The following is a 16577-nucleotide window of genomic DNA, read 5'->3' as shown; positions in this document are numbered from 1 at the left end:
CCAGGTGTTTGCAGTCTCTCTTAAAAAGGATGTCTTGGCTTGTTCTGCAGGAAGGAAGCCTTCAGTTGGTGCAGCAGCAGCAATCACGTTGGAGAACAGGACCCGGAGCTGGGGAACGGGGAATGGCCTTTGGCTACTGTAGAAACACAAGCTGCAGAATTCTTCATGTCACAAAGACAGACGTGACACCGACCTCAGCTTTCCAAGAAAAGGAGCTTTGCCGCTTTGCCCCGATTCTCACTCACCTGGGCAACGAGGATGGGAAATGGGTTATAGCCTTGTCGAGAAGGAGAGAGAGTTGAAGCGTGTCAAAAGTCGCTGGGGCCGGGGCACGTGATTTTGGGGGGCGAGCCGTGAGGGCCTGTCATGACCCAGACTGGACAGACCAGGGAGTCGTGTTTACGATTAAGTTGATGATTACGTATAACATTTCCCAGAAACTTAATGAATATGTATAACAGGTGTGTATTTAACTGTATCGTTAGACAAGACAGGTGCACACGATAGGTGGAGCGATCCCCCGTGTGCCCAGCGCTGCAATAAAGGAGTGCCTGCTTCTTAACTTCTCATTGCTGTTAAGGAGTTTTATTCCGGATTTCGGCAACAGTTTTGGCGACCCAGATGGGACCTTGCGAGTGAGACTGGACGAGATCGAGTGGTGATCGAACTCCAGCCGGCACCGAGGGATTCTCGGGGGGGAACCATCGCTCTCGACTCCTAAAGCTCCTCGCAACGTTCCCTGGAGAAAGGGTAAGGCACTTCTTCTTTGGAATTTGTTTGGATAGCCTGCCCGTAAGGCGCGGCGAAAGCTTCGCAGGGTTGGGGCTCAGAAGGTACCCGTTTGTGTAGAAGCCTAGGCGTCTGCCCGTAAGTCATAAGCGAAAGCTACTGCTGGGTTGGACATTTGTGTATTTGGGACAATTGTCATTTGCATTTGTTTGGTATTTGGTATTTGATATTTGGTATTTGATATTTGATATTTGATATTTGGTATTTGGTATTTGGTATTTGGTATTTGATATTTAGTATTTGGTATTTGATATTTGATATTTGGTTATTAATATTTGGAACTTTGATAGTTGATATTTGGTGCATTTGGTATTTGATATAAGTATAATGGCATTAGCCAAATTATTTAAGAGTAAGAGTATGGGAAATATAACTACTGATGAAAAGATACCGAAAACATCACCATTGGGAAGTTTAGTGACACATTGGAGTGAATTACATGATGATTTACGTAAAAGTCAAATGATTGAATATTGCAATCATCGGTGGCCTTTGTATGTTTTGAAAGATCAGGAAAAATGCCCAACGAACGGAACTTTAAGTTATAATACTATATTACAGTTAATGTTATTTTGTAGGAGAGAGGGTAAATGGAGTAAAGTGCCATATGTGGATCTGTTCTTTTATTTGAGACAGAAAACGGATTGGTAAAAAGAATGCAAGTTAATTAGTCGAGACAATTTGGTGATGACATTAACTTCAGAAAATAAGAAAACTAAGAGTTGTTGTTCAGCTTGTGATATTGGAAAGAGATACATTAAATGTACGGTACCAAAAGAAGATAAAATGGAACTAGAATTAGAAATAACCCCACCAAGGAAGGAGCAGGATCTCTCTCCCTCACATTCACGGGAAAGGAGTATTGAGTCAGGGAGAATAATTTATTGGATAGTACTGAAAAACAGATGGTAATAAAACTGGAAAAGCACAAGCAGAGGCAGCACTTATGAATGAAATGCTCTCTGGAACTTTGGAACAGAGTTTTGAGTTTTCCTTCGGGAGATCCCCAGTGGAATCCAAATGACCCTGTACACAGGAGAAGGTTAACTCGATATCAAAAATAGGTATTGTATGAAATAAAGCATGCAATGCCGAAAGCTTTGAATTGGTCTAAATTATATGAGATAAAGCAAGATAAAAATGAATCTCTCTCTGTGTTTTTGGAAAAATTGAAGGAAACCGCTAGAAAATATACTGATTTGAAACTGGAGACAGAGGCAGAAAAACAAAAATTGGCTTTGATTTTTTTTATGAGGCAGTCAGCACCTGATATAAGGCAAAAAGTCCAAAAATTGGAGGGAGAGGATTCAAGAAATTTAAATAAAATGTTAGAAACAGCATGGAAAGTCTATAATAATTAAGAGAAGGAAGAAAAACAAAGAAAAGAAAAAAAAAAAGAAAAACAAAGATCAGAGACAGTAGATTAATAGCTGTCTTAACAGGGAATACAACAAGAGGAAGAAGACGAGCTCAGGGAAGAGGAGGTTTTAGAAACTTTGGTAACTGGGAACCTAATACACCCCTAGGAATGAATCGGTGTGCATATTGTAAGGAGGATGGACATTGGAACAAGGATTACCCTAAACTGCAAACAAGTCAGCAAGAGGCTGCAAAAATGATGACTTTAAATGAATGAAGGGGACCGGAGGGGAACCCAGCTGAACCTCTGGTTACAATTAAGCTGAGAAATGATAAAGTTGAATTTTTAGTTGATACGGGAGCAGTATATTCTGTTTTGAATACTTATAAAAGGAAATTGGGAAATAAAACAGCGAACATAATTGGAACGACTGGGAAACAGGAAAATAGACCATCCTTTCAACCCCTTGATTTCAAATTTGGAAATAAAGCAATTACACATGAATTTTTGTGTGTACCAGAATGTCCGATACCCCTGTTGGGTCGAGATTTGTTATCCAAAGTGAATGCACAGATAGCTTTTGAGGGAGGAGAAATTCTTTTAAAAATACCAGAATCAAAGACAGGAGAAATATTGATGATACAGGAGAAGGTTAAGATTCAGGAGATGCCGCAAGAAGTTGATGATGCTGTGATCCCTACAGTTTGGAACACAGAGATACCTGGAAAATCTAAAATGACACAGCCTGTAAAAGTAGAACTGAAGGAAAATGTGAGACCAGTGAGATTAAAGCAGTATCCAGTTAAACCTGAGGCTAGATTGGGAATCAAGAAATTAATTGATAAATTTTTGGAATATGGAATCTTAGAAGAGTGTGAATCTGAATATAATACTCCAATTTTACCAGTGAAAAAGCCATCAGGAGAATATAGATTAGTACAGGATCTGAGGGCGATAAATCAGATAGTGAAAGACATACATCCTGTAGTGGCCAATCCATGTACACTTTTAACAGCTCTAGGGGAAAATTACCAGTGGTTTACAGTGCTTGATTTAAAGGATGCTTTCTTTTGTGTACCCCTGGAAGAAGGAAGTCGAAAATTATTTGCTTTCAAGTGAGAAAATCCAAAAACAGGACGAGAACCACAACTGACATGGACAAGATGGCCGCAAGGATTCAAGAACAGTCCAACAATTTTGGGGAGCCAATTAGCAAAAGAACTTGAGATGTGGAAAGGAGATGGTCCCAAACCTGGACATTTGCTCCTACAGTATGTAGACGACATATTGATAGCAACAGAGGAGAGACCAGCGTGTATAAAGGTAACAATTGATCTTTTAAACTTTTTGGGGTTAAGCGGATACAAAGTCTCTAGAACTAAGGCCCAGATAGCAAAACAGACTGTGATATATCTGGGTTTTGAAATCTCACAAGGGCAAAGACAGTTGGGAACAGACCGCAAAGAAGCAATTTGCAGTATCCCGGAGCCGAGAAATACCCACGAATTGAGAACCTTCTTGGGAATGACTGGGTGGTGTCGGCTATGGATAACGAACTATGGTCTGTTGGCTAAACCTTTATATGAAGCTCTTAAAGGTCCACCATTTGAATGGGGTCCAGATCAGCAGAGAGCTTTCAAGAATCTAAAACAGGCCCTGATGACAGCACCAGCCCTGGGACTTCCGGATCTGACTAAAGACTTCCAGTTATTTGTACATGAGAAACAACACCTTGCACTGGGAGTGCTGACTCAGAAGATGGGAAGTTGGAAGCGACCGGTTGGATACTTTTCCAAACAATTGGACTTTGTAAGTAAAGGCTGGCCTGCTTGTTTGAGAGCAGTAGCAGCCACTGCGATGATAATACAGGAGGCCCGAAAATTGACTTTGGGAAGGACGATGGTGGTATATGTACCCCATATGGTGATATCAGTGTTAGAGCAAAAGGGGGGCCATTGGCTCTCCCCAAGCAGAATGATGAAATATCAGGTAATTTTGATGGAGCAAGATGATGTACTTGTGAAAACCACTAATTTGACTAATCCTGCAGTCTTTTTGAGTTCTGTACAGGAAGAAGGACAACTGGAACATGATTGCCTGACTACCATTGAGTATGTATATTCCAGTCGAGAGGATCTGAAGGATGTACCTATGGACAATCCGGACTGGGAATTGTACACAGATGGTAGCAGTTTTGTTGAAAATGGAATCCGCTACGCAGGATATGCAGTAACAACTGCAAAATCAGTTAGAGAAGCCAATGCTTTGCCAAGCACAGCTTCAGCTCAGAAGGCGGAATTAGTGGCTTTGACAAGGGCTCCAGAATTGAGTGAAGAAAAGAAAGTGAATATTTGGACTGATTCGAAATATGCATTTGGTGTGGTCCATGTCCATGGGATTTTATGGAAGGAAAGAGGATTATTATCCTCTCAGGGGTCCAACATTAAATATAAAGAGGAGATTTTACATTTATTACAAGCAGTTTGGAAACCAACTGCAGTAGCAATCATGCACTGTAAAACACATCAATCAGGGAATACAAAAGAGATTATAAGGAACAGATTAGCAGATAAATCAACTAAGGAAGCAGCCAAAAAGAATGCCCTACAAATGGCATTAATTCCTACAAAAACTATTACATTACCAAAGGAACAAGGAGATTGTTGGTACAATTTCACTTTGACCAAACCAGTCTATGTGGTGTGCAATTGGCGATCTAATCCACCGATAGGAGAACTATCAGGCCTAACATTTAAATTCAAAATGAATGCTGTAACTAGGCCTCTAGTGATGCTTGTTGCAGCAGTCACGCACAATGACATAGATACCCTCTTCCCGCTAACTGACAAAGATGAAGTTATACCCTCTTTTACGGTGATACAAAGAGATAACGTCCCAATAAGATGTAGACTGATCACTGAATCTCACATTGAATCCACAAATAGTTATGGGATTGGACCATATGACCCTATTTTGTTGTGTAAAAATCAAAATCTAGACTGTTGGTTAAATTTAACTACTGTACAATATTCTTAGAAAGTCATGTGTGGTAAAAATAATACTAAATACTGAGGAGGATTTAAAATAGATGTTACAATACCTACTACCCAACCAGTTGTTGTACTTAACCCCCAAATCTTTAAGATTGGACCGTATGTGATCAGAAATACGAGCCTACAACAAATGTTACTTAACCCGACATAGTCTCTCAAACGAGTTGAATTGTTGATGCAGAACAATGTTTCAGACATTCAGCCAGCTTGCTCACCTTTCCTAAAGACTTCTTACGAGGGATGGACAACCTGGCTGCAAAAACAACCTCTTTCCATGAGAAGAACACGGAGAGACCTAACCGGTGTTTTGGGAACAGGATTGGGAGTTTTAAATAGCATCGACTCAGAAGTAATAATGAACAAGTTGGCTATTTCAATTAGTGATTTGGCCAAATGACAACAACCTTTACGATCCTCGTTATTGGCTTTGGGGACCAACCAGTGGCTGTTGTCCAATATATTACCAAAATGGGAAGAGGTAAATGTAAGGGACCACGAATTGATTACTGATGCACTTGGGGTGGTCCAAAATAACCTCTCTTTGGCTCTCAGTTGTATCCAGGCTCAAATATAGATGCAGTCGGTAGCCGCCTCAATTATAAGAGAAGGTGAAGAAGGCATTCTCCTCACTGAAATTCGGAAAATAATTTGGGACAGTACCACTGATTTTGAGAGGGAACTCCAATCCTGGTGGAACCTGGTAAACTTTACTTATGATCCCGTTACAAACACAGCTACAACTTTTGTACTTACTGTATATAATGCTACCATATACCCAGTTTATCCCATTATTGCATTAAGGTTGAACCACAACGGAACTATACTCTATCCTTTTGAACATAGAGTATGGGCCCGAAAGGTGAATGAAAAATGGCAAACTGTTAATTTGGAATCTCGCATTGTACGGGAACAACAAGGATTTGTTTGTGAAGGTAATGCAATTGGGGCACAAGATATTTGTTTAGATACTGAACAAAATATTTGCCATTTTGAGATTCATCCTAATGAAAACCCTGAAACAGTACTTATATATATCGGCAAAGGCTGTGTAAGATTGTTGGATGTGACTTTTCCTATTCGACGCCGGTCACGTCTCACCAACTTTTGCAATCTAACTACATGTTGATTCATGAATTACTACCTATATCCATCGGAATGAATCTCGCTTTGGTAAAACAGTTACTACAACACAAGGATTTAGTTGAGATTTTGGAAAAATTAGGAAAAATGGACAGAAAACCTTAATAACTGTTCATAACAATGTGAAAGAAATACACCGAATTTTTGAAAGAGTGCAAAAAGATGCAGAACATAAATGGTGGGACACACTTTTCGGATGGTCACCTCCTGCTACGGGCATCCTGAACAAGTTGTGTCACCCCATCGTGGTTCTTTTGATATTGGTGTTGATCAGTTTGACTCTGTCAGCAATATTATATATCCTAACCTGGAGAATGATGAATCGGCTAACACGTTTGACTCGTGAAACTTCTTTTAATCACATGATCGTCCAAGCTGTTGCAAAACAACAAAATGAACAAATAATCCCAGAACCTCCTCCAATATATAGTAACTGATCAGTAAAATTATAGTGAAAGTATTGAAATGACTTTCAAAACTTTCAAAGGGGGGAAATGTTACATTTTAAAAGAAATCAAATCTGATTACAGCTGAAATATTAGGAATAGAGAGTTGTGGTGTGTAACTATAGTAGATAAAGAACTTAAAGAATGTGCAGTACTGCACTTTTAGCTGATTATCGTTGGCTTATATTTTCTTTTAAGAAGCCAAGAAGATCTGCTTCTTGGAAACTCCCTACCTTTCCCATTTTGATAACAAACTGGAAGACCACTCATTGAAAAGGTTGGATTTCAAAAGAGAACATAGTATACATTTTTATGCAAACTAATATAGATAGTGATGAGAATCATACTGCGCAGAATCAGCTAAAGGAGGTCAAGAAGCGGACAAGTGAGGAAGACTATGAAAGACCACCAGAGGGCTTCTGAAGACCACCAGAGACCTTTGCTGCGCCTGCGTGAAGAGACATATACATATGCTAATGATTTACTGGAAAGTTGATGATTATGTATAACATTTCCCAGAAACTTAATGAATATGTATAACAGGTGTGTATTTAACTGTATCGTTAGACAAGACAGGTGCACACGGTAGGTGGAGCGATCCCCCGTGTGCCCAGCGCTGCAATAAAGGAGTGCCTGCTTCTTAACTTCTCATTGCTGTTAAGGAGTTTTATTCCGGATTTCGGCAACATGAGGACTGTCTCTACACTCGGACCTCCCAGGGAGACCGCAACCAAATCAGATTATTAAGTCCTCTGAGGACTATTTCCCCTTGGGTATGACTCCTCTCAGAGAGGGGTCACAGTAAGGACCTGGTCCCAACGATCGCTTTAGCAACACCCAGGGAATCCTGCCGACTACGCCAAAAAATGTCACGACCCAGACTGGACAGGCCAGGGAGTCGTGTTTAATTCGAAATTCCCTCGGGCTAAATTAAGGTGAAACGACACCAAACGATCGGTTAAAGATTTTATTCATGACAGAAGCCAACCGAACTGGGGAGGCGTGGTAGTAGGTGGCAGGGTTTCTCACAACGGGAATTGGCATAAGACTGCTTCTGTAAACCGTGTAAACATATACATGAATTCAGGGAATAAGGAGATCCCTCCCGTTGAGTCAGGAGGTTCAGAGCAGACCCCCTTGCTTTCCAGACTCCTCCTCAGAGAAGGGCCCGGGGCGGCTGCATCTGCTCTTAGTCTCAGACTTGGTCAACGGTTGATATCTTGCAACGGATGAGGTGTAGGGATTGTGGCAAAGGAAAAGGAAAGAGAGAGGAAGACAGAGAGAGAAAAAGGAAGAGAGAAAGATTTCAGCGGTCCTGGGTCCGTCCAGCGTTGGTTCAGTCAGCGGAGGGGTCCGGTCAGCCGAGGGGTCCAGTCCCGGTGGGCTTGCGCACCCGGGGCTTCAGTTTGTGTCCTTTTATCATCGTTGCCCCTCCTTCGGGCGGGCACCCGAACTGGCCAGGTTAATGAGCAGGCTGTGAGCCTTTGGGCTTGGGGGTCGTTTGTGGAGTAACTTCTCCTTCCCTGCAGACACTGCCATTGTTTGATCTTTGTATCAGAAGAGCTTATCAGAAGAGGGAGCTGCGCACCCTCCAGCACGCCCTCCCCCTCCTGTTGCTGATGTCTGAGCTGATGGGCTTTTCACCTTGGTTCCTTGCTGTGCAGGGTTTGTCTTTAAGCAGAACTTGCCCCACCACAACGTTTGAGACATTCAGTCTCTCACAACACCGACCTCAGCTTTCCAAGAAAAGGAGCTTTGCCACTTTGCCCCGATTCTCACTCACCTGGGCAACGAGGATGGGAAATGGGTTATAGCCTTGTCGAGAAGGAGAGAGAGATGAAGCGTGTCAAAAGTCGCTGGGGCCGGGGCGCGTGATTTTGGGGGGCGAGCCGTGAGGGCCGTGCCGGCTGGGGGGGGCACAGCCCACGTTGCCGGAGACGGGCGGTGGCGCCGACTGGGCCGTGCCGGGCCACCCTCCCGGGGGTGGGGGCAGAGACCCGAAGCCCACGGCCATGGCGCGGGGCAGCCGGCCAAGGCCAGCCCGCGAGGAGGGAGGTCTGGGGAAGGTGCTGCCAACCGCCAGGGAGAAGACGACGCTCTGGGCCCAGCCCCTAAGGCTGCCCCCCAAGAAAGGGAGAGGTGGAGGAGGAGGAAGCCGACGAATGAGCGTGGAATGTCCCAGCGCAGAGATTAACGGCCAGCTTTATTGTACGGGTGGAGGGGGATCAGGACCAGCGCTCGGGGATGGCGCACGGCTGGTCCCGCGGCGGCGTCCGGGCCGGCTGTAGGGATGTTGGGCCCGGCGTTGCAAGCGGGAGCGGTCTCGCATCCGCACGGGCCCAGGGGGGCTGGAGCTTCTGCTGCTCTCGAGCGCTGGGGAGCCGCAGGAGGACCCCGCTGGCAGCTGGCTGGCGGTGCTGGGGCTGCTGGTCTCGGGTGCCGGGGAGCTGTGGGACGGCCCCAGCGCCGCCTGGCTGGGGGTGCTGCTCTCGGCACTTGGTGCTGGCGCACGGCTCCTGTCACGGCGTCTTCCGGGCCGGCTGTAGGGATGTTGGGCCCGGCGTCGCAAGCGGGAGCTGTTTCGCACGCGGTCGGGCCCAGGGGGGCTGGCGCGGCTGCTGCCCTGAAGCACTGGGGAGCCTTGGGACGGCCCTGATGCCGCATCGGCGGGGCTGCTGGTCTGCGGTGCCAGGGAGCCGTGGGGTGGCCCGAACGCCGCCTGGCTCCCAGTGCTGGGGCTGCTGGTTTCCGGCGGTGGGGAGCCGCAGGAGGACCCCGCTGGCAGCTGGCTGGCGGTGCTGGGGCTGCTGGCGTCGGGTGCTGGGGAGCTGTGGGACGGCCCCAGCGCCGCCTGGCTGGGGGTGCTGCTCTCGGCACTTGGTGCTGGCGCACGGCTCCTGTCACGGCGTCTTCCGGGCCGGCTGTAGGGATGTTGCTCCCGGCGTTGCAAGCGGGAGCGGTCTCGCATCCGCACGGGCCCAGGGGGGCTGGAGCGGCTGCTGCCCTGAAGTGGCGGGGAGCCGCAGGAGAACCCTGATGCCGCCTGGCTGGCGGTGCCGGGGCTGCTGGTCTCCGGCGGTGGGGAGCCGCAGGAGGACCCCGCTGGCAGCTGGCTGGCGGTGCTGGGGCTGCTGGCGTCGGGTGCCGGCGAGCCGTGGGAAGGCCCCGATCCTGCCTGGCTGGCAGTGCTGGGGCCGGCGAGCTCCGAGCTGGCACTGGAGGCTGTAAGGGGAAGCAGGAAGGTCAAGGGCACGGCCCCCAGGCCCGGGGCAGGATAGGCCAGAGCGGTGCCCCCAGCCCTCCTAGAGCAGAGAGGCTCTGCCAGGCCCACCCTGGGCTCCCGCTGCCAGGCCTTGCCTGGCCCCTGGCCCCAGCCCAGGGGCAGGCGGGTGCTTTGCCTCTTACCGGTGCCCAGGCCAGCACACGCGTCGCACTCCCAGCTGGCCGTGCTGCTCCTCAAGTCGGAGCAGCGTCTGTGGGTGCCCTCGGCAGCGCAGGAGCAGCACAGGAGCAGTTGCCAGGGCCTGGGGAAGCAAAGGGGTTCATGGCTGTGAGGACAAAGTGACCGCAGCACGGGATTGTCCGGCCGAGCTCTCGGTCTCAGTCCTTGCGCTTCGAGCCCTTGGCGAGACAGGCTTCCCGTACAGAGCCCCGGGGTGCAGCTTTGGCAACTTACCCCTCTTCCTCTGCCTGCTCCCTGCCTCCTGGACAAAGGCACTCCCTGGCATCGCAGCGGCTGTGCCTCTCACTTAGTGCTGCGTATGCACGCCTGTTCTCCCACGATGGCAGTCTGATGGAGAAAGGAAAATGGATGAGCCCCTGCTGCCCCGGCATAAGGGAGATGCAGGGCGTCCCTGCTCGCCCCCTCTGCCCTGCCCTGTTTCCAGCTCCCCCGTGAAGCTGAAGCCCAGACTCGCGGGACAGCGGAGGGCCAGGAAGGACTGCTGGGGCAGCCCCTGGCGCGGGCGGCACAGCGCTTGCAGCCTCCTGTCTTGTGAGCCGGCCAGAAGGGCACCGACCTGGAGGGGATTCGGATCCCCATGGTGAGCATTTCCAAGAGAAATAGCTCCTTATCTCTACAGAGGGGGCACTGGAAGCAAGAAATGCCGGCGCACAGAGCCTGTCCCTGCAGGAGGAGAAACATAAGGAGCATGAGCGAGGCCCTGGTGCTGCCGAGCGCCTGCCGTGCGCCGGGGGCGAGGGAACCCCGGGGGCGAGGGAACGGCTCCTGCCTGGATGCAGCCCCTGTGGAACCAGGCGTGTTTGCACGCTGGGCACACCATGGTGCCGTAGGACTTTCTCTCCTCCACAAGGTCCAGGCAGATGAGGCAGGTGGTGTTCTCCTCCGGAGCCGCCTCCACTGCCTGCTCTGGGCGGTGCTGCCAGCAGAAGGCGCTGGGGGCAAGAGGAAAGGGATGGGCGAGGTGAGAAGCGCTGGCTCCTTCCCCGGGTGGCAGCGAGGAGGGGAGAGGAGGTACCTGTACTGAAGAGCGTACTGGGTGACGCATCCACCCTCCGCGGCACAGGGGAGATGGAAGCTGCGGTCGCAGCTCCTCTGCCAGCAGGAGATGGCGGCCCCGCTCTCGCCACAGACGAAGCAGTGCTGGAAAGAGCAGAGCAGCCCCCATCAGCAGCAGCCTCAGGGCCGCCACGGCCAGCCCCACGCCTCCGGGCAGGGCGCAGGATGTGGCCGCTGCCGGGTCACACCCCGCAGATGCGCCTGTCGGACGAGGCTCCTGTGCTGGAGCCTCTGTGGAGCTGCTGGGAGCAAGACTCCTGTCCCAGAGCCGGCTGGAAGGGCTGGGATTTCTCTCTCGGGTCTGGGCTAGGCTCCCGCAAACCTCTCCCGGCACAGATCTCCCCGGCCTTGTCAGGTGCTCACCTTCCGCGCTGCCCGCGCGACTGCACGTCGAATATCCTCGGGGAGAAATCCCATGAGTCCTACTTCCCTGCCCCCTTGCTGAAAAAGCTCGTTGGCAAAAAGCTGCAGTAGAGAAAAGAGGAGGAGCTGCTGAGGAGAGCGTGGCAGGGACTGCCTGTCGGAAAGCTGGAGGGAGCCCCGGCGTAACTCACCAGGCAAAACACATGGGCACAGAGCCCTTGCTTCTCCAGTTTGGCCCCGCAGACAGCCGGGTCAGCCTCTGCCCGGCGACACAGCAGGCATGCTGGAGGGGAGAGAGCAAACGCCACTGGGAATGAGCACCTCTGCGGGGCCGGGGGAAGCGTCCCTGAGGGATTGCCCCCAAGGGCCTGCTCTGCCCCTGCCGAGCCGGCTGATGGGCAGGGCTGGAGGCCTTGGAGAGGAAGGGGGCATTGCAGGCACGGGGGTCCCAGCAGGTGCCCACTGCCCAGCCTGGGCCCCGCTGGCTGAGGACAGGAGGGGCCCTGCCCCGGGGTGGTCGTCGGGGAGCTCCTGCCTCCCCCTGCCACCGCTCTCGGCCCCACGCTGACCGCCCCGACAAGCCCTCTGCTACGCTGCGGGAGGGCTACTTTGCTCTCACCCTGCTCCATGGAGCCGGGGGCCTTCTGCTTCCTCGCGGACATGGCGCACGTCAACGGCGAGCGTCTGGAGAGTCCCTGTCCCAGCAACGCCGGGCGTCTCCTCCAAATGCTCCTCTGCTGACTCTGAGGGAGAAGCAGGGCGCGGGCGAGGGAGAAGCCAGAGGCGGGTGAGCTTGCAGCGCAGGCCCAGCGCCCCGAGGCCTGGGGCCCCCCTCCTCCCTCGGCAGCCCCGCACAAGCCCCGTCCCTCCCCTGCCCTCTCCTCACCTCGCCAGGTCGCACTGACGGACGGCCTGTGCCCAGCGCTCCTTTTTGTGGGCTTGCCCCCGCGGGTCACGGTGGCCACTGTGACATCAGCACCGCTGGCCTGCGTGCGCCCCAACTACGGGCAGGGACGCCCTCGGCCACCCGCCGCCCGCTCTGAGGCGGCCACCGCCTCACAGGGGTGGCTGCGACGTGCCGAGGCGGGGGCCCGAGCCCTCGGCACCCACGTCACCGGGGCGGCTGCTCCTGCAGCGAGTGCAGAGTCCGATGCCGGGTCCCCCGGGGCAGCCGTCGAGGGGGACGCTGTTGGCCGAAAGGTGCTGTTGGGGCAGCGCGACTCCAGGGCTCCAGCCCTGGCCGAGGGAACTCTGTGCTCCTGCCCCCGGCACGGGGAGCGCTGCCAGCAGGTCGGGGAAGGTGATCCTTCCCCTCTGCGCCGCGCCGGTAAGGCTGCGTCGCAAGTACTGCCTCCGGTGCCGGGCTCCCCGGCACAGGGGACAGGAGCGACCTTGGAGCCTGGCCTGGGCTCACACGTGCCATCCGCTCAGAGGCGGTGGGTGGCCGGGGCACAGCACGGGACCTCAGGGCGGCACCTCAGAGTCGCAGGTGGCCCAACAAGGGCCTAAGGTCTAAGGCGGCCCAACAAGGGCCTGAGGACTCCTTAGCGCTTCGGCGATGTGCTGCCTCCGGCACTTTCTGGCGGTGGGACCGCAAGCTGGGGAGTCACGGCGGAAATGGCCTTTTTCCGTGGCAAGGAACTGCCTTTCAGAGTCAGCGTGAGCCTTTCCGTGGTGGGGTAGGAAACTGCGAGTGGCTGTGGGGCAGCTTCGGAGGTGGTGGGTGGGAGCGTTGATCTGTTGGAGGCTGGAAAGGCTCTCCAGAGGGATCTGGACGGGCTGGATCGATGGGCCGAGGCTTGTCAAGCGCTGGAACGGGCTGCCCAGGGAAGCGGTTGAGTCGCCATCCCCGGAGGCGTCGAAAAGACGTGTAGGTGTGGCGCTTAGGGACACGGGTTAGCGGTGGACTTGGCAGTGTTAGGTTAACGGTTGGACTCGATGATCTTAAGGGTCTTTTCCAACCTAAAGGATGCTGTGATTCTAATTACCATTCAGTTATCGCTTAATCACCACTTGATGACCACGTGATCTTCATTCGATCATCGATCGATTACCACTTGATCATCGCTTCATCGTTAATAAAACCCTCCGAGTTAAGCCCACGGCGATGACTTCTCTGACTAATTCACCCGTGACACCAGGACGAAAACCAGAGGGTGTCTCAGGCCCAACCAGAGCAGGCGAAAAGGAATGCCAAGTCCAGGACTGGAGAACCCAGGTCCGAAATGCAATTCGGGACGAGGATAGAAACCCGGAACCCCCAGAAGCCCTTCTGCGATACTAGCGGGCTGACACTGCTGAGAGGCACTGGAGGCTTCCCAGGCTGCCTCCTTCGGCTGCTGCTTTTAGAGTGTCCTCAGCCACCTTCTTCTGCCAGCCACCTTCCAAGCCAAACGCCGGTCCTCAGGGTTTCCTTCTCAGCAGGCTTGCTGAGATTTTGCTCGGCCTTCCGACGCCAGGGCGTTACGGAGCTCCGTTCGCTAGATGCCGACAGAGGCGAGCGGTGCCAGGGAACAAGCACCTCGGTTCGGAGCGAGGCCGTGCACGACCACAGCGCTTGGGGCAGCTCCCTTTGAGCTCCGTTGCTCGGGACTGCCTGGGAGCTCACATGGCAATCCCCCTGAAGAGCACTGCCTGCTCCGGCCGTGTCTAGACCTCACGTCTTCCCAGTCACGGCAGGCAAGAGCAGAAGGACAAAGCGCTGCCACCGAGTTCTCTTTTGGACCCTCTCTACCTCCTTTCCTTCCTCATTGCCTCTTTGCTGGCAGGAAAGCCCATCGGGTCTCCCGGGTTCCCCTGCCTTCCTCAGAGAGGACAGCTGCTCCCTACTGTAGTGAATCGACTCGCATGCTGCGTCAAGGCCTGTCAGGGAGGCGCTCAATGCACACACCGTAAGACCAGCTGTAGTTTGCCTGAAGAGCAGAGGGTTGTTCACATCTGTACAGCCAGCCCAGGGGATTCTCTTTGCGCTTTGGTCACCGTTATTCTTTGATTCAGCCTTCCAGCTCTCCGCCAACTTCCGCGGAGCTGTTCAGCCGTCACTCTGCAACCAAATCTCTTCTCCTTCCTGCACTAGAAAGGTACTTGCTGGTCTCCAACGGGAGGGAAATCCTTTTGGATGACTGACATTTCCCAGGCCCCCTGTTACCTTGCCGTAGAGCACGTGTGGGTTTTTTGCTCTAAAGGGCACGTGACGGGACTCAAGCCCTCAGTAACAGGTACTGCTCTGGCTCTCCTCAACTCTGAGGAGTACGTCCCTGACCAGGTGTTTGCAGTCTCTCTTAAAAGGGATGTCTTGGCTTGTTCTGCAGGAAGGAAGCCTTCAGTTGGTGCAGCAGCAGCAATCACGTTGGAGAACAGGACCCGGAGCTGGGGAACGGGGAGTGGCCTTTGGCTACTGTAGAAACACGAGCTGCAGAATTCTTCATGTCACAAAGACAGACGTGACACCGACCTCAGCTTTCCAAGAAAAGGAGCTTTGCCGCTTTGCCCCGATTCTCACTCACCTGGGCAACGAGGATGGGCAATGGGTTATAGCCTTGTCAAGAAGGAGAGAGAGTTGAAGCGTGTCAAAAGTCACTGGGGCCGGGGCGCGTGATTTTGGGGGGCGAGCCGTGAGGGCCTGTCATGACCCAGACTGGACAGACCAGGGAGTTGTGTTTAATTCGAAATTCCCTTGGGCTAAATTAAGGTGAAACGACACCAAACGATCGGTTAAAGATTTTATTCATGACAGAAGCCAACTGAACTGGGGAGGCGTGGTAGCAGGTGGCAGGGTTTCTCACAACGGGAATTGGCATAAGACTGCTTCTGTAAACCGTGTAACCATATACGTGAATTCAGGGAGATCCCTCCCGTTGAGTCAGGAGGTTCAGAGCAGACCCCCTTGCTTTCCAGACTCCTCCTCAGAGAAGGGCCCGGGGCGGCTGCATCTACTCTTAGTCTCTGACTTGGTCAGCGGTTTCTATCTTGAAACGGATGAGGTGTAGGGATTGTGGCAAAGGAAAAGGAAAGAGAGAGGAAGAGAGAGAGAGAAAAAGGAAGAGAGAAAGATTTCAGCGGTCCTGGGTCCGTCCAGCGTTGGTTCAGTCAGCGGAGGGGTCCGGTCAGCCGAGGGGTCCAGTCGCGGTGGGCTTGCGCACCCGGGGCTTCAGTTTGTGTCCTTTTATCATCGTTGCCCCTCCTTCGGGCGGGCACCCGAACTGGCCAGGTTAATGAGCAGGCTGTGAGCCTTTGGGCTTGGGGGTCGTTTGTGGAGTAACTTCTCCTTCCCTGCAGACACTGCCATTGTTTGATCTTTGTATCAGAAGAGCTTATCAGAAGAGGGAGCTGCGCACCCTCCAGCACGCCCTCCCCCTCCTGTTGCTGATGTCTGAGCTGATGGGCTTTTCACCTTGGTTCCTTGCTGTGCAGGGTTTGTCTTTAAGCAGAACTTGCCCCACCACAACGTTTGAGACATTCAGTCTCTCACAACACCGACCTCAGCTTTCCAAGAAAAGGAGCTTTGCCACTTTGCCCCGATTCTCACTCACCTGGGCAACGAGGATGGGCAATGGGTTATAGCCTTGTCGAGAAGGAGAGAGAGATGAAGCGTGTCAAAAGTCGCTGGGGCCGGGGCGCGTGATTTTGGGGGGCGAGCCGTGAGGGCCGTGCCGGCTGGGGGGGGCACAGCCCACGTTGCCGGAGACGGGCGGTGGCGCCGACTGGGCCGTGCCGGGCCACCCTCCCGGGGGTGGGGGCAGAGACCCGAAGCCCACGGCCATGGCGCGGGGCAGCCGGCCAAGGCCAGCCCGCGAGGAGGGAGGTCTGGGGAAGGTGCTGCCAACCGCCAGGGAGAAGACGACGCTCTGGGCCCAGCCCCTAAGGCTGCCCCCCAAGAAAGGGAGAGGTGGAGGAGGAGGAAGCCG

At 52.5% G+C, this 16577-nt stretch overlaps 1 protein-coding gene across 1 annotated transcript; it reads right to left on the bottom strand.

Moving 5' to 3' along the window:
• Positions 1-8991: 8991 nt before the first annotated feature.
• LOC128137893 (PHD finger protein 7-like) lies at positions 8992-12332 on the bottom strand. Its single transcript, XM_052779140.1, has 10 exons — positions 12290-12332; positions 11862-11953; positions 11671-11772; positions 11267-11391; positions 11021-11183; positions 10808-10914; positions 10465-10578; positions 10194-10312; positions 9925-10010; positions 8992-9411 (listed from the first exon to the last, which is right to left on the bottom strand). The coding sequence occupies exons 1-10, from the start codon at positions 12330-12332 to the stop codon at positions 8992-8994; spliced, it is 1371 nt and encodes a 456-aa protein (XP_052635100.1).
• Positions 12333-16577: the final 4245 nt, after the last annotated feature.

Source organism: Harpia harpyja, chromosome Z (genome assembly GCF_026419915.1).
Source record: "Harpia harpyja isolate bHarHar1 chromosome Z, bHarHar1 primary haplotype, whole genome shotgun sequence".
NCBI lineage: Eukaryota > Metazoa > Chordata > Aves > Accipitriformes > Accipitridae > Harpia > Harpia harpyja.
This window is presented reverse-complemented; position numbering and strand designations above follow the sequence as displayed.

Coding starts and splice junctions, on each gene's coding strand:
- LOC128137893 (XM_052779140.1), bottom strand. CDS start 12,332: ATGTCCGCGAGGAAGCAGAAGGCCCCCGGCTCCATGGAGCAGG. Junction 10,579..10,807: donor GGGATCCGAATCCCCTCCAG/GTCGGTGCCCTT, acceptor TTTCTCCATCAG/ACTGCCATCGTGGGAGAACA. Junction 10,313..10,464: donor GAGCAGGCAGAGGAAGAGGG/GTAAGTTGCCAA, acceptor TTGCTTCCCCAG/GCCCTGGCAACTGCTCCTGT.